General features: G+C 39.9%; 1 protein-coding gene across 1 annotated transcript in view; it reads left to right on the plus strand.

The window, feature by feature from the left end:
• SLC1A2 (solute carrier family 1 member 2) overlaps positions 1-25,240 on the plus strand; it is a 32,679-nt gene extending 7,439 nt beyond the window's left edge. The window contains exons 4-10 of the mRNA XM_080618507.1: positions 96-264; positions 4,081-4,207; positions 6,891-7,124; positions 11,606-11,800; positions 14,076-14,210; positions 20,680-20,911; positions 24,446-25,240. Of these exons, the coding sequence (XP_080474633.1) occupies positions 96-264; positions 4,081-4,207; positions 6,891-7,124; positions 11,606-11,800; positions 14,076-14,210; positions 20,680-20,911; positions 24,446-24,520 (1,167 nt within the window). The 3' untranslated portion in view covers positions 24,521-25,240. The remainder of the gene's footprint in view (positions 1-95; positions 265-4,080; positions 4,208-6,890; positions 7,125-11,605; positions 11,801-14,075; positions 14,211-20,679; positions 20,912-24,445) is intronic.
• Positions 25,241-25,972: the final 732 nt, after the last annotated feature.

The following is a 25,972-nucleotide window of genomic DNA, read 5'->3' on the forward strand; positions in this document are numbered from 1 at the left end:
CAAGTAAAGACTGTTTTTATTATTTTTTCCTGATCTCCCATATGGATTACATTCAGTCTGTTTCCATTCTCATCCTCCCTTTCTATTGCCTTCAGATCCAAACTGTCACCAAGAAAGTGCTGGTGCCACCACCCATAGAAGAAACACCTAATGTTACTGACTCTGCTTTTGCTCTGATGAATGAGACAGTGCGCGAAGCATCACCAGAAGCCCAGCTGGTCATTAAGAAGGGACTTGAATTTAAGGATGGCATGAATGTCCTGGGTAGGAAAAATTTTGCCTGTCAAATACGTACATCATATTGTATGACACAGCTTTTGGCTGTGACTGGGTAACCAGTGTTTTTTCTGATTTCCTCTTCAGTGCAAATTTAATCTCCCCAAATAATCAGCAAACATTATCACCTACTGGGCTGCCCACTGATCTCTGAGATAAAAATCTAATGGTCTTCTGAGAAATACGACTGAGTCACAGAAACAAGCAAGTGAATTATTCCATAGCTTTGCAGGTATTAATTGAAGTACGGTGAAGAAGCATGCAGGAGGTATCCTTTCATCCTAGAAGTAGCCTACCTAGACTAAAACTAACACTTATTGGCTGAACAGTATGAAGGAGAGCTTCCAGAGCCACCTCTATCCACCCGCTGATGAATTTGAGCTCAGCTGTTTCCAGTAGGTGTCTCAGGCACACTGAACTAGAACTTGGCTTGAGGCAGAGCCTGCAATGAGAGGTGGGGTGTGAACCACACCATCCAAAAAAAATCCAGGGAGGCTTGACATGTCTCTGAGTCAGAGCTCCCTCCTTTCATCTCGTCTGCTGACCTTTACCAGCTGCAAATGATGAACAATTGACATTGTGCCATCTTGGCTAGATGAGCCAGCAAGCGGGGGTGATATGAAGGCTTTGCCATCTCCCACCCCTTCCTGAGGTACCTGTTTGAGCTGGGTCAGGGGCACACGGGAACGAAGAGCCACCAAACCATTTCTGTTTTCTTCTCTGTGTGTAAACTCACTGTTTTGTCAGCCCAGAAAGGAGTGCTCCTCATTCCCCTTCTTACTTTATGGATGTGGGTGAACTCAGACACAAATTAGCCCTCAATTTGTAGCCTCATTGGCATGTCTACACTTAAAGATACACATACTCTGTGGCAGCATGCCCACAGGCTGACACCTATGTTTATAGAGTCATCCTCAAAGTGGAACAGTATGTGGCAGTATCTCAACCACTGCTTAATCTCACCACTGGGCCATCACTATTTAGGGGCAGATAAATGGCCCCTTACACATTCCTTGCAGCTGATGTGCTGCTTCTGCTGACACTGTGGCTGCTGTGCCTGCAGAGCTTCTCCAGGTGTTGGTGAGACGGTTGGCAGCAGCTGCTTTGTTTAGACATAGGTGAAATAGCACCAGCAAGCTCACAGAACCATAGGATGGTTTGGATTAGAAGTGACCTCAAAGCTCATCCAGTTCCAACCCCCTGCAACGAGCAGGGACACCTTCCACTAGACCAGGTTGCTCCAAGCCCCATCCAACCTGGCCTTGAACACTGCCAGGGATGGGGCAGCCACAGCTTCTCTGGGCAACCTGTGCCAGGGCCTCACCACCCTTACAGGAAAGAACTTCTTCCTAAGATCTCATCTCAATCTCCCCTCTGTCAGTTTAAAGCTATTCCCCCTTGTCCTGTCACTACAGGCCCTTGTCCAGAGCTGATCAGAGATGATTTGTTTCTCTGTGAAGCAGCTGGCTTTACAAGAGCCACTGTTTCAGCCACCTCCGCACTCTTCCATTCAGTGTCTGTGGGCAGAGGAGCTGCTTTCTTTCAAAGCTGCAAATTGCACCCTGCGTGAGGCAGCAGATCATTGCTCATGCTGTTATACTCACCTGCTTTTTTTCTTTCCCAGAGCTTATGCATTAAAGCAAAACAATATTTCTCATGTGAGAGGTGCATTGCATTTAGTGCTGGACTTTTTTGTGCAGGAACTGTTACAGAAAAGAGATAGAAGGCTGAATACAATTCCCACATAAAGGAAATACATAGTTTAGGTGGGGGATTTGCTGTAGTATTTTGACCAATGACTCAAATGTTCCAGAGTTTTGTTTGGTTTTGAATGAAGAAGAGAAAATTGGGGAATTGCCAGCCAGCTTGCATAAACTGTACAAGCCAGGCAAATTCCTGCAAATATGAACCAACTTGACTCTTATGACTAATACAGCAGCTCATTTGGAATTAACGAACAAAACCACCTACTAACATATTCTGGTGCAGTGTCTGAATTCCAGGAAGTTACTTGGTCTTTGACTGAAAAGCTTTCAATAATTTCTCTGTGCTTCACAGCACACAAACATACGCTTCACTTCCCTATTCAAGTGACTCAACAAAGATAGCTTAGCGCTAAGAAATTACTTCATATCCAGGAGATTGGATTAAAAAAGGAAGAAATAAAATATCTGGTTGCTAAACCCAGTGTGAGGATATGGGACAGCTTGTCTTTTCCCAGAGTACCAGTAGCTGAAATTCCCTTCTCTTGAATACTTTTGTGTCCTGATGGGTTTTTCCTTAGGAATTTCCCAGTTGAGTTCACACATATTTTAAATGCTGAAATCATATTATGATAGACTATCTGCCTCAAAGGGTGGCTGACGATTCAAACTGTTTCAGTATCGGTTACTAATCCCACTGAAAATTGCTGGATGTTAAAGGTTAGCATTAGAGATACATCTCCAAAGTAATACATGACAGATTCACTCAGTTGGTTTTTCACACTGCTAGTCCAATGCTCCAGACTTTCACACCTAAGCATTTAAATCTAGGAACCAAATGTTGCTCTTACTGAATTCTATGATCATGTATCCCCTGATTGCTGGTTTCAGTGAGATTAATCTGCTTAATGGGAGTTCTGTGGTTTAGCTTAAAGTAAAATCATAGAATCCTAGAATCCTAGAACAGTTTGGGTTGGAAGGGACCTTAAAGCTCATCCAGTTCCAACCCTCAGTCACAGGCAGGGACACCTTCCACTAGACCCGGTTGCTCCAAGCCCCGTCCAACCTGGCCTCGAGCACTGCCAGGGATGGGGCAGCCACAGCTTCCCTGGGCAACCTGTGCCAGGGCCTCACCAGCCTCACAGGGAAGAACTTCTGCCTAATATCTAATCTAAATGTCTCCTTTAAATGTCAGGTTAAAGCCATTCCTCCTTGTCCTGTCCCTACAGGAACTTGTCAAAAGCCCCCCTCCAGATTTCTTGTCAGCCCCTTTAGGCACTGGAAGCCTCCCTAAGGTCTCCACTGAAGGAGCCTTCTCTTCTCCAGTCTGAACAAGCCCAGGTCCTGGTGCCGCAATAAAGAATACCTGCTTGTCAATTTAAACTTTGTTGGCAAGTTCCTGGAGATTTCTCCGAATCAATCGGAAGAACTTCCTGATGACTAATCTAAATCTCCCCTCTGTCAGTTTAAAGCTATTTCCCCTTGTCCTGTCACTTCATGCTCTTGTTAGAAGTCCCTATCCGTTCTTCTCCTCCCACAGCCCCTTTCTTCATTTAACTGGAATGCTCCTGGCCTGTGAAATTTATGTTCCAGGGCTGCTTTTGCCTTTCCCTGTACTCCAAGACTGATTAACTAGTCTGTAGGTTGAATCTGTCAAGAAGCTTTTGTAAAGCTTGAGAAAAACACTCCTGGTCTCTAGTGACTGTTTTAACAACAATGAAAAGTCATGGTACAGCACTATATTGCCTCTCCCATCTGCCAGGGGCTATGAGGTTTCTAACAGTTGCATGGCACTGAGAAGATTAGGGTATATCTTTGATGATTGGATCAGTTCAGGAAAAAAGAAAAAAAGAACACCACATAGTTGGGCTGTGAAATTGGAAGTTAGTAAAATATTGAAGAATAAAAGATGTGCTGATTATGATCATGTAAGTGGAGAGTGACTTCATATTAAAAACTCCCAAGAGGTGTGTAATACTTTATAGGTCTGACAACTGTATTAGCAAGTAGTATCAAGGCATTGACCAGGTTCAAAACCTTCCTAAAATCCATGGATTTACTTGTGCTTTTTTTTTTTGTCCTGTGATTTTTTTTCCAATAGGTTTGATAGGATTCTTTATTGCTTTTGGCATTGCTATGGGGAAAATGGGAGAACAGGCCAAGATGATGGTGGATTTCTTCAACATCCTGAATGAGATTGTAATGAAGTTGGTAACTATGATCATGTGGTAAGTTTGAAGTTTTAACTTCTGGAACAAAAAAATATTTGAAACAACCTTATAAACCCTTAATATAGCACATAGAGACCACAATTTGTTAGTAAGCAATGTAATTAAATAGTTCATTTTTTACAGCCTTAACAGGTGTGTTAGAACCATGGCAGCATTATTTGTAGTGGGTGAGGATTATTTAGAACTCGATTTGAAAAATTTCTGAATTATTATTAATTAAATCCAAGGCATGCAGGTACCATCAATGGCCTTCAAATACCACATTGATTATGGAAGTTCATTACACAGAAAGACACGTAAGCAAGCAAGAACACCCCACATCAGAATATCCAAATCTTCCTGGGAGGCTAGCAGGGTATTAGCTAGGAGGTACGATTACAAAGAAGCCTGCAGACACACTTTATTCACTGTCTTCTGTAGTAAAAATACTTTACTACCAAATAAAATTCCAGCAGTTTTCAGTGCTGCGTAGTCCCTCCACCCATTTCTGCAGAATCTGTGTCTTACAGCCTTGCCACGATGGGGTCACTGAAAGTAGACCCATTTGTAATAACAGGGCCTTGCTTGCCTTCAAGGGGATGATTTTACCCAATTAAGGCTGAGCCCTTGTTCACATTTCTGGAAGGGGATTCTCTCTCTTTTTTTTTTTTTTTTTTTTTTTTTCCCTTTTCTTGAGGTGTTTCTTCCAAGGGCTTCCCAGAGCTGTTTGTGCACAGTGCCAAGTGCGGCCATATCGCACAAATCCAGTTTTTCAGAACTTAAAAAGACATTATACTGCTGTGTTTCGTATCTCCCAGGTCTTTGAGAGCAGAAATAGGCACTCTAATACAACACGTGTATCCTGAGTTACAGGCCTGCAGTATGCCTCTTCTCTGAGGCTCCAGATGGACACAGTTGGTAGAAAAGGAAGCAGGGTGCCTAAGGTGCAAGTATCCAGCATCATCAGTGTTTCAAAGGGAGACTGTTTTGCAAGAGTGATGCAGATAGTGACACTGATGTGGAAATGAGCAAAAGAAAGAACATGAAGCAATTACTTTCATTCCTGTGTGTTTCTGCTTTTCTATAAGCAATGTTGCTGCATAAAAATGCAGTTGGTTTTATTTACAAAACCTTGCTGTTCTCAAGTCTGTAGAGAGATAGTGACTATACTCTCATAACACTTCAAGAGCTAGAATTTACTCTTACTTAGCACCAATTAGTACACCCAAGACACAATGCCTTGCCTACAGTATAAATTGTCTCTAGTAGTGTTGTAATAGCAGGAAATCATGCAAGATTCAAGATATTCACTATAAATGTTTTTTTTTTTTTTTACTGATGTGCTTTTTATTCTTCTTGAGAGAGGTGGCTGATGTTGAGAATTCCACTTGTTCATCTGTGTCTAGAATTTTTAAAGAACTGTTGTGGCCCAAAGCAGTTTTTTAAACGTGTGTTTATAAAGTCAAATGCACTTCTTTATGCAGGGTTACGTTCTGTTTGGTTTATGATTTCTCTGCACAGAGAACTGTAACCCCCGTGGCAACTCCAGACTCTCAGGAGCATGGCATTGCTACATGAACATAAAACAAAGCAGACGTCTGGCTCTGATACCATGTAATTCTTTATAATATATATGCTTTGTCAAGTTCATTGAAACATGGCTTTTATGATAACTGCTGTAACAGCTGGCCCTGCATTTCAAGTGTTCTTTCAAGGTTTGGGGCGCATTGCCTGAGAGACCGTGAGATGTTTCTTGAGATGTTTCTTACATAAAATATGAAGCACCTTTACTCTGAAAGTCAGTTTCCTTTGTATGGTGTTTAATTAAGCATCCAAATCACAAATTCCTTTTGAAAAGATGCATTACCATTTATTTTCAGAGAACCATTTTGTTTACTCTTTCTCCACTGTTACACACATTGCTTCCTGCTTACGTTTTATGAAACAGATAAAATGAATGTCATTTAAAATTATATAAGATAATTATCAGTGTATGTATAAATGCTCAATCCATGCACTTTCAGGGATTTCTCACTATTACATTTTTTAAAGAATATCAATTAATTTCAAATCTTTTTATTATCAACTTGTGCTACTATTATCACCCTATTTAAAAGATCTGTTTATGCCATTGGGGAGTCACATGACTGAGGTGACAAAACCCCTGCCCTAAGTAAGTAAAGCACATAATTGATGAAGAATCCATGAACTGAAAAACATTTGTCCAAATTATTTAAAGAACATAACAGAAACATTTGCAGCCTTCAGGATAAGTGATTCATTTCAACAAACAATTTATCTGAAGCAAATAATGCAACTCTCTGAAACCAGATAAGCAATGGGTTGTAAAAGTTATGTATTAAAAACAAGTACTAAACCAATCTTCATAATGATCCAAGCCTGCGTAACATTCTAGTATTTTTGTACAATGTTATTCCAGGATCGAAGACTTTTCAGGAAATGCATGTTCCATTCGATGGGATGGAATAAAATGAAGTAGATGAGGCATTTCCTGGAGATAACCATGATTTTTTAAAAGATGTGAAAGCTATTCATTGAATTTCCATCAATTCCTGAACTGCATCTCAGTGTTGAGCCTGAGAGCCGCTTACCCTTCCTCCAGTCTCTACTCTGTTGAGCACAATTTTTATGACTACAAGGCAAAGACTGGTTCTCGTTTATGCTTGTTCTCTTTCTCCAGGTACTCCCCTTTGGGTATTGCTTGTCTCATTTGTGGAAAAATCATTGCAATCAAGGACTTAGAAGTAGTTGCTAGACAACTTGGCATGTACATGGTCACTGTGATTGTGGGTCTTCTCATTCATGGAGGGATCTTCCTGCCTCTGCTCTACTTTGTGATAACACGGAAAAGCCCATTTTCCTTCCTTGCTGGGATTTTCCAGGCATGGATCACAGCGCTAGGCACAGCTTCCAGGTACAATTGAGAAATAACGTCTTGCTTTATTTTTTAGCAGATTCTTAGCTGCTGTTTAGAGATAGTACATGTGCTGTTCTGCTCTTTGCTGCAAAATCATCTTATGCCATTGAATAAAAACTATTTTTAATCCAGCATGTTGAAATAAATGAAAATAACCACACAGCCTCAGGATTTTATAGAGAGGTTGTACAGCCAGCTGCGAAGAGTTGAGAGATACACTCTTTATTTTCCATTCTGGCATTGACCAAATGACTTGTGCAAATTGTGTTACCCTGTACTTGTACCTCACCTAGGAAACAGTGATAATTCTATTTATTTTGAAAGCATGTTAATACCAGTCTCATTGCATTTGGGGGAAAAAAATAAACAGTGCTAGGCTTCAAGAAAGAAATAAAAAAAAAACCTCATTCTTTTATCTGTTTTAGCAGAGTAAGGGGACTTTATTGAAGAGCTGAGCACTTTCCAACTCATTGCTAATGAACAGAACAGACTCAACAAAGTATGCAGGCAACTTACCTGTCAGTAATATGTTGATATTTTGCATTGGGGCAGTCAGTAGATTTGTGTTAAAAATATTTTTCAGTTAAATACCATATTTTAAAGTGTTTTTCTTCAAGAAATGTTTTATTTATGAAGAAAATATAATCTTACATTTTAATTAAAAAGGTGAAAACAAAAAAGCGTAGTTCAAAACTGACCATCAGAAAAGTAGCATTATGATTTCAGGAATGCCTTGAAAGAACTGTAATTCATCTGCCTCTTTTGGCCAACACAAATCACTCTACTGCATAACTTCTGCCCTGATGAAGAAGAGGCTCTGAGGGGATCTTACTCACATGCGTAAATATCTGATGGGACAGTGTAGAGAAGATGAAGCAAGACTCTTCTCAGTGATGCCCAGCAACAGGATGAGGGGCAGTAGGCACAAATTGAAACACATGAAATTCCATCTGAATACAAGAATAATCTCTTTACTGTGATTCACTGTGACTGGTTGAAAGCTGGCACAGATTGCCCAGAGCAGTCATGGAGTTTTTGTCCCTGGAGATACACAGAACCTGTTTGGGCATGGCCCTCGGTAACCTGTCCTAGCTGCCTCTGCCTAAAGTAAAGTGGTTTGAATAGGTAACCTCCAGAGGTGCCTTCCAACTTCAATAATTCTGTGGCTCTGTGATAAACAATGCAGATTATAGGAGATACAGTCTGGCCAGGAGTTTCACTAAACCACAATTTCCCTAAGGCTTTTGTTCATTGAAGCGTTTGAGTTTCCACTTAGATTTTCATTATCAGATTTACAGTGTCCATACACAGCATTCATGGGGGTCTATTAGCATGAAGTAATATTTTCCTGCTGGAGCACCAAAGTGGAAAGATGTAAGAGATTCTAAGTCTTAAAAGCCTCTTTGGTATGGAGGACGATGTTACGAGTCGTTCGGCCAAGTGGACTACTTTAGACAAAGGCATCCAGTCTCTGAGGGAATCAGCCATCGTAGAGATGATCTATCACATCAAACCGAATGGACTCAAAAAAAGAACTGTCGTGGTTTAAGCCCAGGCCGTAAATTAGAACCATGCAGTCTACTTCCCCCCACACCCGCCAGAGGGATGGGGAGGAGAATAGAAAGAATGTAACTCCCACGGGTTGAGATAAAAACAGTCCAGTAACTAAGGTATAACACAAATCACTACTGCTGCCACCAATAATAATAATGATAAGAGAAATAACAAGGGAAGAGAATACGATACCGCCCGCCGGAAAAGAGCCCGACAGAAAAAAGAGAACATGCCCTTCCGGGTAACTCCCAGTTACATCCCTGGCCATGACATGCTGTGGTATGGAATACCTCTTTGGCTAGTTTGGGTCAGGTGTCCTGTCCCTGCTTCCTCCCGGCTTCTCCTCCTCCCTGGCAGAGCATGAGACTCACAAAGTCCTTGGTCAGGGTAAACATTCTGACCAGCAACTGAAAACATCGGCTTTATCAGTATTATTCCCAGGCCGAAAGTCAAAACCACAGCGCTTCACCAGCTACTAAGAAGGAGAAAGCTGACTGCTGCTGCTGAACCCAGGACACCAGCATATGGATTTACCTGGACACTACATTTACCACCTGACTGCTATCCAGATCTGAATTACCGGCTAAACAGATGTGGACATAGCACCACAGACGTGAGACCGCAGGACAGTTATCACCATCATATGGTCTAACCTGGCACCCCTGGAAGTTGCAGATAGTTCCTATTCAGCAACCTGTTAAAGCTCTTTGGCCAGGCTGAGGAATCATGGAAGGCATCTATGTATTTTGCTCTTCCAATAAAGAAACCTTGTCTCCATGGCCTGCTCACCTGTTGTTGCTTATGGTGGCAGAACTGAAGGGGAAAGATATTTGCGTAGTTCCTGCTTCCTGAGCCAGCTGGGGTTCATTGCAACAACGGTAGGCCATGGCTGGTACGCATTTTGTACTGATGATCTGATTTGTGACAGTAAACGTCAGATAGGACTTGCACCTCTGAAGAAAAAGAACTGTATCTGGCTGAGTTTCAGTGTGTATCCATGAACTACATTTCCTATTCTATTTTTCTGTTGGTAAGATATCAGAATATCTTTTCTGTAGGAGACAAAGTGATCCTGGAACTGACTTGAAAACTGCCTACTAATTATTGATTAATGACTCACTAGATATTTTCTGCTATCTGCTATAAATATAGGCGCTAGAGTATCTCATGAGAGAATATATTACACTGGTTTTAGAAAGTATGAATTCTCTCTGATTTAGCTAAATGCACAGAATATTAAGCATTTGATTATCTATGATTAAATCCACTGTAAAGAAATACAAATATATTTGTAAAAATGCTAAAAACACAAGTGTTTGTTACCGTCTATGTGGCTTATCAAAGTCTGTTAAAAAAATCACGTCTGTGAATAGACAATGGTCCAATCATTTGAGCACAAGATGGGGATCTAAAAGTTTATATCTTCTGACTCGTGTTTCCATAGATGTGAGACAAGAGGAGTGATTTGGGCATCTGTCAGTCCAGAACGGTTTGAGTTTTCCATAGATCCCATGTGAGATAGGTCAGCCTCATGTGCTTCTTCCTGATAACCTAGGACATTTAATGTAACACTATATAGTTATATACAGTTAGGTATCTCAATCATTCCTTAATCTCCCTTTTCCATGGTTTAATTATCTGTAAAATGGAAAGATTGCATTTTTTTGTACCCAATTAGCATCTCTATGGTAGTGGATGAATGAATGAGTTGGAAAGACCCCGAAGTTGCAAGGCACTAGCAAGAATATGCTGTAAGTATTTATGTGAGAAAATATGGTGAGTCTAGTCCTTTACTCTTCTATGAGCAAATTAGTATTTTTATAGGGGCAATGACACCAGAATGAGTGGGATACAGTAGTGAAGACCTTTGAGAAATTCTGCCAGCTGAAGCAAATCAACCACAATAGATTTGCTCCACCAAGTGGAGAGAGAATACAAAAAAGTAAGAAACCAAAACATGTTCGTGTGTTGAGTTTCATGCTTGTTGCAGCAATTCCTTTGCCTGAGGCAGGCAGACCTGATACTGAAGAAAGTAGGAGATATTTGAATCTACAGGAAAAAAGAATATATTTGTTTTCAGCAGTAATTTTTGATGAAAGTGAATTTTTGAGGAAGTGCATTTAATAGCCTGAACTGTTCATTGAATGATATACTGGTTTGGGTTGGAAGGGACTTTATCCATTTCCAACCCTCTGTCACGGGCAGGGACACTTTCCACTAGACCAGGTTGCTCCAAGGCCCGTCCAGCCTGGCCTTGAACACTGCCAGGGATGAGGCAGCCACAGCTTCTCTGGGCAACCTGTGCCAGTAGCTCACCACCCTCATAGTGAAGAACTTCTTCCTTATGTTGAAACTAAATCTTCCCTCTTTCATTTTAAATCCAGCAAGGCACTGTGGATCTGTACAAGGAGCTGTTCCCCTCTTCCAGCCATCTTTCACATCTTTTCCTGTCCTCAGCTGTGTTTTATATCCTTCCTGTCCTCCAGTGTCTGGGAACTTGATTAGTTGTATCTTTTTGCCTAGCTTTTTCATTCCTTAATGCAGCACTGTTTTGTCCAGTTGGAGCAAATTCACAATCAAAGACATTTAGGATTTGTCCCTATGCTTATAGTTCTGTCCATCAGAAAACATCTGGAACTTGTCCTTTTGAACAAAATACAAGGAATAATGCATAAATGAGTCTGAAATGTTCATCTACACTCTCTCAAGCTCTCATCCCTACTTCAAGTCATGTTCATGTGTTGGCCCACCTCCAGCTAAATGAAGGCTTAATTTAAAAATTGGCTAAAACCCACTTGAATCACAGCAGAAAGTGGAAGTAGAAAGTGTAGACAATGATAGCAGAATATCTGACTTTCTTCCCTTATGTATGTGTATTATACTGTAATTATGCCTTCTCTACTCTTTTGCTTTCTGTCCTTCAGTGCTGGAACATTACCTGTCACATTCCGGTGCCTTGAGGAAAATCTAGGCATTGATAAGCGTGTAACAAGGTTTGTTCTTCCGGTTGGAGCAACTATTAACATGGATGGAACTGCCCTTTATGAAGCTGTGGCTGCAATCTTCATAGCACAGATGAATGGAATTGAGCTGGATGGAGGCCAGATAGTTACTGTGAGGTCAGTTCAAAATACTCGTAGGCCTTGTCTCTACAGACCGTAAAATGTGAAGCTTTGGGTTGGATGTCTTCTCAGTAGCTGTGGTAATCACTTTGAAATCCATAGATTTCTAATAATATATGCAAAGGAATGTCATATACATAGGTCCTGGCTCTCTGGTGACACGCTTTTTCTATCATCTGTAACCTTAGTGCATGCTGGTGGTGTTTTACACAGTCTTGTAGTTGACAATACAATGGGAAATACTTAATTCTCTGTCCAATGCAGTGCCTTTTTCAGTGTAGAGGAATGCTACAAGTGATACACGGGGCGTTAATGTTCTAGACTGTTATCTGTTTATATACATTAAAAGGAAAAAAGTACACCTAAAAATGTACCTATATATTTATGTTTGCCTGTACTTTTACCATGACTTTGGCAAACAGCAAACAAACTGGCTGAGAATAGCCCAGTCTGAGGATGAGATTGTCTGCAGTGTGGTCTGGATACTCCCAGACTTTTTATCTCTAACCCAGCAAGTACTAGCTCTAGTCTTTTCATATCAAATTATCATATCTAAGTCAGCTGAATATCTGGAAGGACAAAGGAACATAACCATTGAAAATTGATAAATGATTGAAGACTGTTTACTGTAATGGAATTTTAAGACCTATTAGGTATAGTGACTAATAAAAAACAACGGCAGAGTAATGACTGCTACAGCTAAAGTTAATTTATTGTGGAAAACTTGATGAAGACATCAGGCCTAACATTTTGAATAGTTACAAGGGAAACCACAAGTAAAAGCTGCCAAGTTTGCCTTCTTCCTGTAGTTTTCACCCACTCACCTTTCTTTTATTAAACCCTTTTAACACTAAAGAAAATCCTGCAAAGGTATGTCTAATTCCATGTTTCTTGCACAGCTATATTAGTTCCACATTTCCTTTTTTTTTAACTTCTTACCGCAACCCCTGAAATAGTAAAGCCAAGGTATGCAAAAGGTTCAGGGCTGCTTCTAATGAAGTCAGGTGCAAGGCCTGAAAGTTATGTATTTGTTGGTAAGACTGAAAACAGCCATTTCAGAGTTGCCACATTGATAGTTGCCAAACAGCTAAATTAAGACCACAGAAATGCAAGTCAGGAATTGACTGTTGTCCAGGAAATTTGGTAGGCTTGAGCCCAAGGTACTTCTCTTCATAGAATCCTGGAATGGTTTGGGTTGGAAGGGACGTTAAAGCTCATCCAGTTCCAACCCCCTGTCATGGGCAGGGACACCTTCCACTAGACCAGGTTGCTCAAAGCCCCGTCCAACCTGGCCTTGAACACTGCCAGGGATGGGGCAGCCTCAGCTTCTCTGGACAACCTGTGCCAGAGTCTCGTCACCCTCCTCTGAGGGACTGACCTACTAAGCTCTTCCTGATCGACCATTTCAAGGCTGGTGTAGCCAGCTTTGTGACTCTCATTTACTGACCAGGTGGCAACTTTGAGCTAACTGTAAGAAAACAGTTGGTTCTCCTCTTCATGCTCTGTATCGTTTTTGCTACAACAGTATCACAAGAACTGTCTCTTGAGGTGGCAATACAAATGAATGAAAGGTTGTTAGGCTTTTTCTGTCAAATCCAGTCTGTGATACTGAGGATATTCACATCACCCAGACACAGACTGACAAAGACTTCACTAGCCTTTAAGCTAGCCCTAGGTACTTCATATTTGCCATGTAGATCCTCTGATTTCCTCTCCTTGGGAGAGGATGATACTGGGAATGGTAGCTAAGCCAGAATGTTTAGACCTGAAAAGTTCATTCCCCTGCAGGCCTCTAAGTGGTGCTGTGGGAAGGCAGAAGCAATGGAGCTGGCACCATCTGCAAAGCCTGACCACAGAGCAAACTGTCCTGCCCGCATATCTGCTGGACCTACCCAGGTGTTCAGGAGGCCAGGCTGTACTCTAACTCAGACACCTGAGAAACACACCACACCCAGGATTGTCCGGGTCAGCCCCAACCATCTGTCAGGCAAAAGATTTGAATATCATAATATCACAAACTTACAGAGTCCAACCTCAGACAACTCTCTTACAAGTCTCAGAATAAACCCCATAGATCTGGCCTTCCCAGATAAATATTTTCTGAGAAATACAAGCATGAAAACTGTGGCTGGACATTACCATGGTCTCTCATATAGTCATTAGTTTTTTTGGGAACTCATTAAAAATAAGAGTTTCCTAATGATCACATAAGCATGCAATGAAAGTGTATGTTCTTCTTCCTGCTACCCACATATGATTTTTGTTTTTGCAGTTTGACTGCCACCCTTGCAAGTGTTGGAGCTGCCAGTATTCCCAGCGCGGGACTTGTCACTATGCTGCTGATCCTTACTGCAGTGGGTCTCCCTACCCAAGACATCAGTTTGCTTGTTGCTGTTGACTGGCTTTTGTAAGTTATGACGACTCCACTGCTAGGGCAGAAAAAGTAGTGAAGTAATGCTTATCCATAGCACTTTTCAGCTGCTATTCTTATAAAACAATAAGATTCCTCTCTACAGTTAAAGCAAAGGAGAAAATAGGCTATTTGATGACATGGAAAGCAGCTTCTCAGCTGGTGCTAATTGTTTCAGAGCTACTGAAGTCAGTTTCTATGAGACAAGGATCTTCTTGTAAGACTCTTGGGCTCATGCTTACGTATTTTCTTCTTCCTAATGATGCCTTTCCATCACAGACATAGCTCAAGAGCAGTTTTCCAATCTTTGCTTTCATATTTCTGTTCCTTATAGCTCTGGTCTAAAAAAAGGGACGAATGCTGAAAATGCAGGTTCCATCAGGATGTTGTCAGGAAGTTACAGAGTGATTTGGGCATTTGTAGAATCACGTATTTCAGTGGAAGATTTTTTTTTTTTTTGTACATAAGAGGTTAAATACTTTTAAAAAGAAACTCTTTCGAGCAGGATATAAACCAAAGACAAATAAGAAAGAAAACTGAAAGAGAAAAGTGTTTCCTAGTTTGATTTTACTGACATATCCCACAAACTGGAAAGACTGACTTTCATTTTCAAAGATGTGAGATTAAAGTCCTTCAGTGTCATTGCAGGTCCTCTGAGAGTTTTCCAAGGCTTTTGTTCTTCCATAGTTCAATACAGAAGTGGTAAATGTAGAGCATATGCCAAGCCGCAAAATTTCCCATGTTGTCATTTGGCAACCTGGATATCGTTCTGTCACCTGTGCAGAGCTGACAGGGACATAGTAGTCATGTAAGTTGTATCAGCCTCTAGAGGCTTTTATATTGTTCTGTACTGCTGCAGCACAGTATATTCTGGTCAACAGCCATCTTGCCCTAATACTCTTTTATGCAGTAAAGACAGATGTTTCTGTTGTGCCAGCTGTGGTGCCTGGAAGGGGAGATGCAAGTACCACTCTGTACTATTTGTGCATCTCCTCCTGCACCAGTAGCCTCAGCTGCCAACCTGTGGTAGCTTCCAGTCCAAGATACACTACTAAAATTATGCAAGAAGGAATAGCAGAGTTGAGAATGTGAAGGTAAAACAGAAAATTAATTTTCTGTCATCTCTTTGGCGTAACAAGAAGAATTTAAGATCCTGATCAATCCTCTGATTTGTTTTTTGGAGCTCCTTCTGTACTCTGTTATTACCTATTTGTCACTAAGGGTTAAGAATAGCACACAGCTCCAATTTCTGCTTCAGGGAAAAATGAAAGAGGAGTTTATGGCTTGGGAAGGCAGAGGGAAAAGATGACTTACATATTTTATATATAATTGAATATCAAGATATCATGACTCAGAATGGTGAAATGAGGCAGGGTTCAGCAGTCGGAGTACAGCTGGCATAGGGAAAAATGTGATATTCTGTGATTATATTTATGAGGTCATAGTTGAAAATGGGAAAGTGGCATAGGAATCTGCAGCTGGGAGTAGGAGGTGCACACTCACTTTAAATGTATATTTTGCTGGCTCTCAAAGTTAAGGATAAATAGGTAGGTTTCTGCAGCTGGTAGGAGGATGTGCAAAAGGAGCACGTGGCTTGTTTGGTTTTTTTTTTAGGGAAATGTCATTTAAAAATATTTCTGGGGACTGAGAAGCTCTGCCCACACTAGCAAACCTCAGAGATGTAAGGTTACCAGCAGTTCTGATCCACTAGTAGGTGTTGCATTTCAGGCTCAGCTTCAGCAGCATTGTTACCACTGACTCATCTAACCTTGCTCAGGAAATCTTAGAATTATAGAATGGTCTGGGTTGGAAGGGACCTTAAAGCTCATCCAGTTCCAGCTCCCCTGCCACGGACAGGGACACCTTCCACTAGACCAGGTTGCTCCAAGCCCCGTCCAACCCGGCCCTGAACACTGCCAGGGATGAGGCAGCCACAGCTTCTCTGGGCAACCTGTGCCAGTGCTTCACCACTCTCACAGGGAAGAGCTTCCTCTGGATATCTCATCTCAGTCTCCTCTCTGTCACTTCAAAGCCATTCCCCTTGTCCTGTCACTACAGGCCCTTGTCAAAGTCCCTCTCCAGATTTTTTGTCAACCCCTTTAGGCACTGGAAACTGCTCTAAGGTCTCCCCAGAGCCTTCTCTTCTCCAGGCTGAACAAGCCCAGCTCTCTCAGCCTGTCTCCAGAGCAGAGCTGCTCCAGCCCTCAGAGCATCTTCGTGGTCTCCTCTGGACTTGCTCCAACAGCTCCACATCCCTCTTGTGTTGTTGTTCCACAACTGGATGCAGGACTGCAGTGCAGGTCCTACCAAACTGGAGTAGAGGGGGAGAATCCCCTCCCTCGTGCTGCTGATCATACTACTGGTGATATAGCTCAGGACAAGGCTGTGGAGCTGCAGCAGTGATGAATCTAAGTATAGGAAGAATCTTTCAGCACAAATGGTTGGATCCTTCTGACCTAATGATTGGCAGTGCAATTGCAGCGTGATTTAGAATTGAAAGGTGTAGGGAAAAGGGAAAAGATCTGAAAAAGGAGATCACAAGTTCTGTGTCATGCCACTAGTGCTCTGAAGTCAAGACAGCATTTGTTGGTGAACGTGTTGTGCCAATTAGCATATGTTCAACAGCTTTTTATTTTCATTTTCCATCTTCTAGTGATTGTGTGGTAGCCACAATAATCTAATGAGATATGGAAAATGATGTTACTGACATTGCTATATTAAGAAAAGGCAAACCAACTTTTGAGCAAGCTTTTGGGCACATAAACCAGACCTGAAACAATCTGAAGTGAAAGGGTATAAAAAGATATTTTCTATACTTAGAGACATTGTCTTCTTTCATTTCTGTACATCATCAAATAACGTTACAGCAGTATTTCTAACAGAATGTAGAAGAGAAACTTAATGAAATATTTAAGAACCAATTTCAGCCACTTTTCTGGAACCAGTGTGCAAATGCAAACAGCCATGTAGAAATCTTCTGTAACATTTCAGTTCCAGATAACGAAAGCTTTTAAGAAATGTCCTATTCAACGAGTTTTGTCAATATTCTTGATGAAAGAAAATGTCAGAACATCAAGTGATTTTACAGTACTACCATCACCTGAAACTGTGGTCTTACCAAAACCAGTTTTGCATGATTTGGTCATGGTGTAACACAAAGCTGACTGTTCATTGTCCTTAAACTTGGCACTCTGTCCTTCAAATTTGAGCCAAAAACTTTTTGTATCAATTTCCCTTAAGTCACTTCAATATCTGGGGGTTAAGTTGCTCAACTTTTCCCCTTCCCATGCATACATGCACAGTGTGAGCTCTTTCACCAGGCAAGTTTCCCAAGATTTCACAATTCTCATAGTTTCTCAGTTTAAAACTAAGCACCACACAGCAGTGACATTTAATAGGACTGTAAAGACATGCTAAAAGCTGGAATAAAACCAGCTTCTTTTGCTCTAGCCAGAAGTTGGCTACTTTCCAGCTGTAAGACTGACAAGCTCAGAAAATATCAGAGCACAAACTCAAATACAGTGGGATTTTGCAGTGAAGAGAGGAATTAGAGAAAATGGGCTTGAATGGCTGATCCACTGTTTAAACCTTCATTCAGTACCTCAGAAATAGACTGCTTGACTTCTGACTCTGTTCCTTAGCTTAGATCTAAATTCAGAATATTCAGAAACAGTTGACATCTGGATGTTATAGACAGGGCCTTGTATAAATTGAATGAGACTATAGAAAACAGGAGCTCTTTCCTATAATGAGAGGTAAGGCAAGTTAAACATGCCACCTGGTCTTTGAATTAGCTGATATTTTATCTCCTTGCTAAAATCTAGTAAGGCTCATATACTGGGTTTTCAAGTTTTTCTGAACAGGGATAACTTTTTTGCATACCAGCATGCTGTATAGGCACTATGGCATTAGTAACAAGGTGGCTTGATTTAGTTCTCATTTTTATCCCTTTCATCTACATTGTTAAGCTTCCAGTTCTTCTGATTTATGCCAGTTTAAGGAAATTGGGTATTAAATCTTACTGAGATTTAAAGATTATTCCAAAACCCATTCTTACCTGATATTGAGTTGGCTTTTGAGAGAGAACTTTGACTTGCAGTCCCATTCTTTCTCTCAGAAGCGACTATGGACAATGCAGATGTAGCTATGCTGGGGCAAGTCGTTTACTAGACTACAACTTTCCTATATTGAGTTTGTTTACAGTGTTCCAGCATAACTGGAATTAACTGGTTGGGGTTTTTTAACAGAAGAGTACATGCAATCTTCTTGGTTCTTCTTAGGGTGTTTTTTGGCCCCAAAAGAGGTCAGTGACACTTTGCTATTGATTCCTGACAGCCAGGACTTTGTCCTTTCTGTTCTGTAAGGAACTTACTTGTGTGCTTTCCTTCACAAAGTATGGCATGTTCTGCAGAGTGGACAGTTTGTAGCACTGAACCACTTGGCTAGTAGTGCATGCATAGGGGCTGGAGCATCTCCTCAAATGACCCTTTCGGAATTTGTATTGTGCTTCAGTTATATATTCTGTTCACCTTGATTTTTTTGACATCCTGTACTACCCATCCATCATGTGGCATCTGTGAGTCCTTTCAACATTGAATGACATGCATACAAAAACAAATCTGAAGCAAGTTTTGTTTTTGTGGAACTGTATTGCTAGGTTCAGTATGTTTGATTGTCTTAACTCAAAATTACACTCAAAAATTCATCTTCTGCTCTTCTGCCACTCTGACCAGGTTTAAAGCATCCTTCACAGGCATGGAACAGAAGTGGTTCACACATTTCAACTGTGTGAAGCCAAACTAGAAGGATGATTTCCTCCTATGGGTTGTTGGTTTGTTTGGTTTTTGGGAGAGTTATCGGAGGAGTTTTTTCCTTCTGGGTATTCTTTTGAGGACAAAAACATATAAAGGAGCTGTTTCAACTAAGATATTACACCATGAACTTCAAACATATAAGCATGATAATGTAGAGAGAGAAAGGAGAAACTTAAAGGAAATGCAGTTCCACAGCTGGAAAAAGCAGTTTTACAGATGCTTAGAGAAAGAGTGTTAAAAAGGGCTCAAAATTTTGTATGGCCATGAATAGGCATGTGTAACTAATGTTTTTCAGTTTGGGGTTTATATATTTTGGTCTTTTCCCTTGGTGTTCTACAGGAAAATGAGATGTCACACAAATCTAGTACCAAAAATATTAGAAAGGGTGTTTACTAATTAGTCACTGTCTTGGGAAATGAGGTCCTGAATTCTGGCTTTTCTGACACTTGGCAAATGTCCACACTGTTCAACCTGCCTGTTTGTGTAAATGAGTCTTCATGGATATACCTGTGAGAATTAATCAGTGTAATCACTTCCCTGACCTATCTGAAAAAGCTAGACATAGTTGTTGGAGTAGTTTTATTAGTTGCAGTAGCTCAAAATTGAAACCTCAGTCAGAAGTTTTTTAGGAGTCTTGTTTAGTTCAGATATGAAGAGGCAGATTAGATTATAAATGATTTCAATATGTGCAATACATGGTCAGTAGGAAAGATAGCAGGAGCCCATAGTCCTGCAGTGCTCTGTAGGATCTTCATTTTTTGCAGAATTTGGGGCAGGTTTCGGGCAGAATTGTGAGATCAGGGAAAATCCACAACCATGAGTTCACTGCCAACAGATTGAGCCACACTCTACAAAGAAGACAGAAGAAAGACAGTGTGTCTGTCTAATGGTATCCTGTATAGAAAGTGCCAACAAATACATCTTTTTGTAATGAAGCATGGGAGCCTCCGTGGGCATCCTCCTGCAACAAAGAGCACTCGTTACTTGTCACAGGCTCATCATTTTGTAGGCCATGACCTATATTGGTTGTCTCATATGCCAAGCTCTGGCATATGGTAGTGTGAGTGGGCATGCTGCCACACTACCAGATGACCGTCTGCAAAGATGGTGCCAGGAGAGGAGCTTTGATGGCCTGAGCTTCATGGAGATAGTTCAGGCATTTTTTAACCTGTAGTTTGCTCACTGAGAATAAAGGGAGAGGCCATTTGTTAATCTGTTCCAGAAATCAGAACACTTTGATGAAGTGTTCAGAATCCAAAATCCTTTCCTCTTGTCTACGTTAAGGTCAGTGCTCTGATAAGTTCTGATTAAACCAAGGGCAATGATGTGAGCCTGGCACCCTGACATTGAAAACTTCAGCTCTAGAAGGTGGAGAAATTTGTCAAGCACAATTCTGCAATTTGGCTGTGTCTCTAGCACAAGTTCTTTGCCAAAATCCATGCGTATGAGCAGCTGGGACATGGGAGTTTGCACATCCTCCATCTGAACAAGTCCCCTGAGAAAACAGGCTTGAAAAACTCCTATCTTTCTGTTCTAAAGATGTCTTAAACTTTCTGGAATAAATGCAGTAACTGTAATATGAACAGGGCTGCCATGCCCTACTTTTTCTTCCTCTCATGCCATTCAGTCTCTGCCTTTTGCTTCTTTTGTAGGGACCGGATGAGAACGTCAGTCAATGTAGTGGGGGATTCTTTTGGTGCTGGCATTGTCTACCACCTTTCCAAGGCAGAACTTGACAACATTGATTCCCACCATAAAGGTCACGAAGACATTGAAATGACCAAGACTCAGTCAATCTATGATGACATGAAAAATCATAGGGAAAACAACTCAAACCAATGTGTTTTTGCAGCTCACAACTCAGTCATAGTAGATGAGTGCAAGGTACCTTTCACATTTATGGATATTGAGACATGTATATAGCACTGCATGTTTATCTTATTTTTTAACCTGCATGTATTTTTCAAATCGTTCTGCAAATAACAATGTGACAACAAGGTCCATGAACTCGACATTTTGAATGAATTTGAGCAGTTTAAAAGATGGTTTTTGCACTCTTCTTAAAAGTTGTCATTTGAGGGGAAAAAGTCATGTACATTGTTTACATATCAAAAGGCAAGATGCAACGTATTATGGAATATGCCAACACACAGAGAATATGGCATCACCTTCTATGGACATTTACTTAATTTTCTATGGCAACAGAGAACTTAATTGCCAACCCAAATGAAGGATAGCTGCAATTCAGATACAGGTGTTTTCATTTGCTGACTGCCTTCATGATATGCTATTCAGAGATGGACATGTTGAATGCACTTTAGCATCAGAATGCTCCTGCACTCATACAGCATGCTTACACTTTGCTTTCATCATCATTCCTGAGTCATTAAGTCACAAATGTTGTATTCTCTCTCTAATCCTTGCTGTAACTAACATGAATTATTAGAAGTAATAATAACATCTTGATCAGAGGAAAGTGAGCTTGAGAAACCCCACCGGTTGAATGAGAAAACAATTGGGGAGGTTAGTGGTTTAAAATTTATAAAGCACCCACCATTAGGACAGGGCGGTCCAAAATCAAGAGAGTTTTTGAAAAGGGAGAGAAAGAGAGTAGAACAAAGTGGAAATTCTGATTTCATAGGATTTTTTTTTTCTATTATTTATTAATACCTTGATCTGGTCCTATACACTGTCTTCGACATGGTGAATTTGCCAGTGAACCTACCTCAACCATTTATTCAGACAGATTCTCTTGTGTCTTCCAATTGCCACAACTGAGCCAGTGTCTAACTATAAATGCCTACACGAAGTCCATTAGAAGATTACCATATGTATTGGAAATGTAATTCCTATTCTATCACTTTGACCTGTCTCCAATGTGGATGGAAATGTTTCTCAGAATATTTTTTCCTAATGCTTATTTTGAGATAATATCAGGCCAAACCTGAATTTTCATGGGGAAATTTAATACTGAATTCAGGAAATAAAACCATTTCATCTTATCCTTATTTTTTTCCCTGAATCTTCTGAGTTTTTAATAAAATTAGTTTTTAAAATTAAAACAAACATTTTGATCTGATATGGCTCTCCTTTCCTCGTCACCAACTCTTTTTCCATGAGAAAAATAAAACAAAGAAAAAGAATTTTGAAATGGAAAGAGAATACATGCTTACAAAAACTTAAAAAATAATGTCCTTCCCAAAAAAGAAAAGGGCACAGAAGAGAAAAATTTGAAGGAAAAAAGAAACTCACTGAAAAGAAAGATCTCATTTGATTAAAGATTTTTTTCATTAAAATAAGTATGCATACACACACTATTTGGTTAACGTCTTTGGGAACTTTTGGAAAACTGTTTTTCAGTGAAATAGACTATGCTGACTTCAGTGAGTTTAATACAAATTGAGCTATTCTATCTGAATCAGGTTCATGGAACTGGATACTGATAATTTTATCTCCGCTCAGATTTACACAGAGATAAAAGTAAGCTAGGATGTAGTAGCCTGTTGATGCAGTACTTGCTGCACTTTCTTTCCTCCTTCAGTTTCTCATTTCATTTCCATCAGTTGAGGTAGTAGCTTACCTCAAAAACTTGAATTAATGGTGTGGTAGGTCATCCTAAGCACACCCTTTAATTAAAATTTGGGACCAGTGATTTATTAGCTGAAGGTATTTGTCCTTTTTCATTGTTTTAGATTTGCTCTGAGTGTGGCATCGTTTTGCACTTTAAAACTCATGAAAAGAGCCAGGGTTTACTGGATTGGGCACAAGATTGACTTTCAGGAGATCATTAGCCTTGTTCGTGTGTCTGTCTGCAAGCTGCCAAAAGGATGTGATGTTATGGTCTACTTTATAAACTATGAATAGAACATATGCTGACATTTGCAAAGCATTTGGATCATGTTGGAGAGGTCACAACTCCCAAGTGTTAAAGTAGCAAAGGCAACAGAGTGTAGGATTTGGTGCTTCAAAACAGCCAGCTGTTAAATCTGAAGAGACATCTCTTCATTCTGTCAAATGCACTGGTGGGTTGAAAAGCTTACTGCAACTCTGGTCGGAATTTGGGAAAGCTAATCTACTAGCATGCCCTTTCTATTTACTTTCTGTAATATATTCCATGTATAACTCTAGTAGTTTATAATTTTGCATGGTCAATGTATATTATTAATAAGTAGTTTATATGGGGGTAAAGTGGTTGTTATTGCATGATATTTTTGTATTTTTTTATTACCATATTTCACATGAGTCTATGTGATTTTCATTTCTGAATAAGCTGTTCATTCCTGTATTTGCGTGCTTCCCCCTTTCAATTATCTAAGAAAAAGCTTGACTTTGTTTCAAAAATCATTGCATTTTGTCATGTTTCCGTGTCCCAATGCTTCCATGCATCCAGTTTATCCAGCATGGGGAATTTCAGCTCTGTCTTTAAGTTTTCATTTGAAGCTGAGGATGTTAACTTACAAGGTAAGTTAGGAAAGAGTGAGCCATCCATTTGGAATTAAATGAAAGGTTTTTTCACAGTTATAAAGATCTAGATCACCTTTGTAAAATTAAATTGATATTTTAGCTTATTAGAATTTTTAAAGCCATTTGGCTGGAGGTATCTATGTTCTGGAGGTGTCTATGTTCTGGGACATATTGGCCAGTGTATACTGTGAGTTGGTAGATCACTATAGGTCTTCTACCATACTTAAAACCTAAAAAAGTTAGCAGATATCTTCACAGCAAGAGTGATGTTTTGCTGTATTTTGGGTGAGACAAACCTAGCATTACTATGAATTTGTGGTCTTAACTACATTTAGAATCTTTCACTACCTTGTTAGAGAGAATGGTATGATGAACAATGCTTTTACAGCATATCTTTTCCTTAATTTCTTTAAAGGTGGTGTAATTATAGGTGAGTTTCTATGATTATTCTGGCCTTGCGTATTTTTCATGTCCCTGCATCAGCTATTCTGCTTTGCTAACAAATTCCACTGAAAAAATATGGATTTCTACATAAAAAAGGAAAAAAAGAAAGAAAAAAGGAAAAAAGTGATCTGTTTTTGAAATAATCTAGAGAAAACTGTACGAGATCTCAAGGTGTAGAATCTGAAGCATTTATTGAAAAAAAAAGGCAAAACAAAACAAAACAAAAACAAAAAAAAAGCACACACAAAAAAAAAACCAAACAAAAGCTTAGAGCAAAGGCTAAAAAAATGTGGAACTTCTTTCCTACTACTGATGTTTTCTAGTCAGTGTGATAAATGAACAGGAGTTTCACTATTTGGGAGTATTGTGAATTCTGAATAAATACATTTTACATATCTAATAAGTCATGGTGTATGTAATTCCTGTAAATATCTGATCTTCCATGTAAAACTCATGACTTGTCAAAGTGCCTTGGCTTTTAAGTCGGTTGTTGATGATAATTACTTGCAGGTAACACTGGCAACCAATGGCAAATCTGCAGACTTCAGTATTGTCGAAGAAGAGCCTTGGAAACGTGAAAACTGAGTGAAGAGATTTCTAGCTCCATCTTTAATAAGCCCTGAAGCTGTCTTCTGGCAAAAGATACCATGATCCAAGAAGATTTCTCTTTTTTTTTTTTTTTTTATTCTATTTAACATCTACAGTTTCAGCTTACTTAATTTCTTAACTGAAACTTAGCAAAGATCTCATCAAGTCATTGTAGTGTCTTTGCCAAACAATGATCCGTAACCATCTGTCTCCCTTGAGTTACTGTTTGGATGATGCAGCTGGAGAACAATCCATGCAATGCAATGTGCTCTCATCCGCCTCCCCTTTCATTCAAGACATGGAGAATGTCAATGCTGCACAATGGGAAGATCAAAGTGCCAGTACAGTTCACTATAGGGACTCAGGGTCACACATACAGGAGAAACATAACACCACGTAAGCCTTCAAGTGTTTTGGTGACTCTTGTGGCATACCTGATCTATTTAGCACTGTATGGCTAAAATATCTTTTTAAAATCTCCATAAAGATTTCTGTTTGGTTTAATAACAAGCACTGTATTTTTATGTCTAGTTGTACTTCAAACTGAACTTAGATCCAGGGGCAAAATTAGTGTATAGAAGTCAATAAAGTATTGCAGACATTTTGTTAGATCTGTACAACTAATACTTAGCATCAAGACAAGACCTTAGTTTTGTATGTGCACGTGATGGGTTTTTTTATCAGCTGTCCCAGGGCAGGTGCAGTCTTTATTTTATGATGGGGCTGTGCTGCTTTGTGACCACAATGCATCATACAATATAAGGCAGTATTATTGGAGGGGTGGTAGTTCCTTTACTAAATCTATGCCTGATGCACAAAATCCAGAATACCATAGGCTCGGTTTTGATTTTTAATCAAAGCAGGTAGCACCTTACTATTCAGCCTACTCCACCGATGTCAGAGGGATTCCTCATGTGGACAGGACTAGTCAAGTAAGGTATTACTAAGACTGCTCATGGATGTCATGATTGGGTACTTGATAATGAGCTATAAGCAAATTCTGGATCCATTACTCTAAGAAACTAGGAGGTTTTGAATGTAATCATCAGTGACATCTGGGATGAATTGAAAGCCATCTTTCAAATATATGTCGTATTTCAGAGAATGGCTAAATCCTGAATTCATTGCTAAGGCAAATTCCATGTAAGTTTAATGGAATATGGCCAGGGTTAGGAGTGAATGAAGAATAAAGCAGAATTTCAGGATTTAGTCCAGTACATTGAATATACATCTCTCTCTTTTTCAGAGTAACAATTCATGTAACTCTCTAATGACAGAGAAATGTTTTTAGAGCACATGGCATTTGAATTAACGAGGTGGTGTTTGTCAGTATAGTATAGCAGATTCATCTGGTCAGAAGAAATTACAGTCACAATAATCACCCTGTGAAATGTTTTTAAAGGTGCTTGTTAATACTCAGCAATTTTTAGACACTGATGAATGCCATTA

The sequence above is a fragment of the Psittacula echo genome (genome assembly GCF_963264785.1).
Source record: "Psittacula echo genome assembly, chromosome: 5".
Classification (NCBI taxonomy): Eukaryota; Metazoa; Chordata; class Aves; order Psittaciformes; family Psittacidae; genus Psittacula; species Psittacula echo.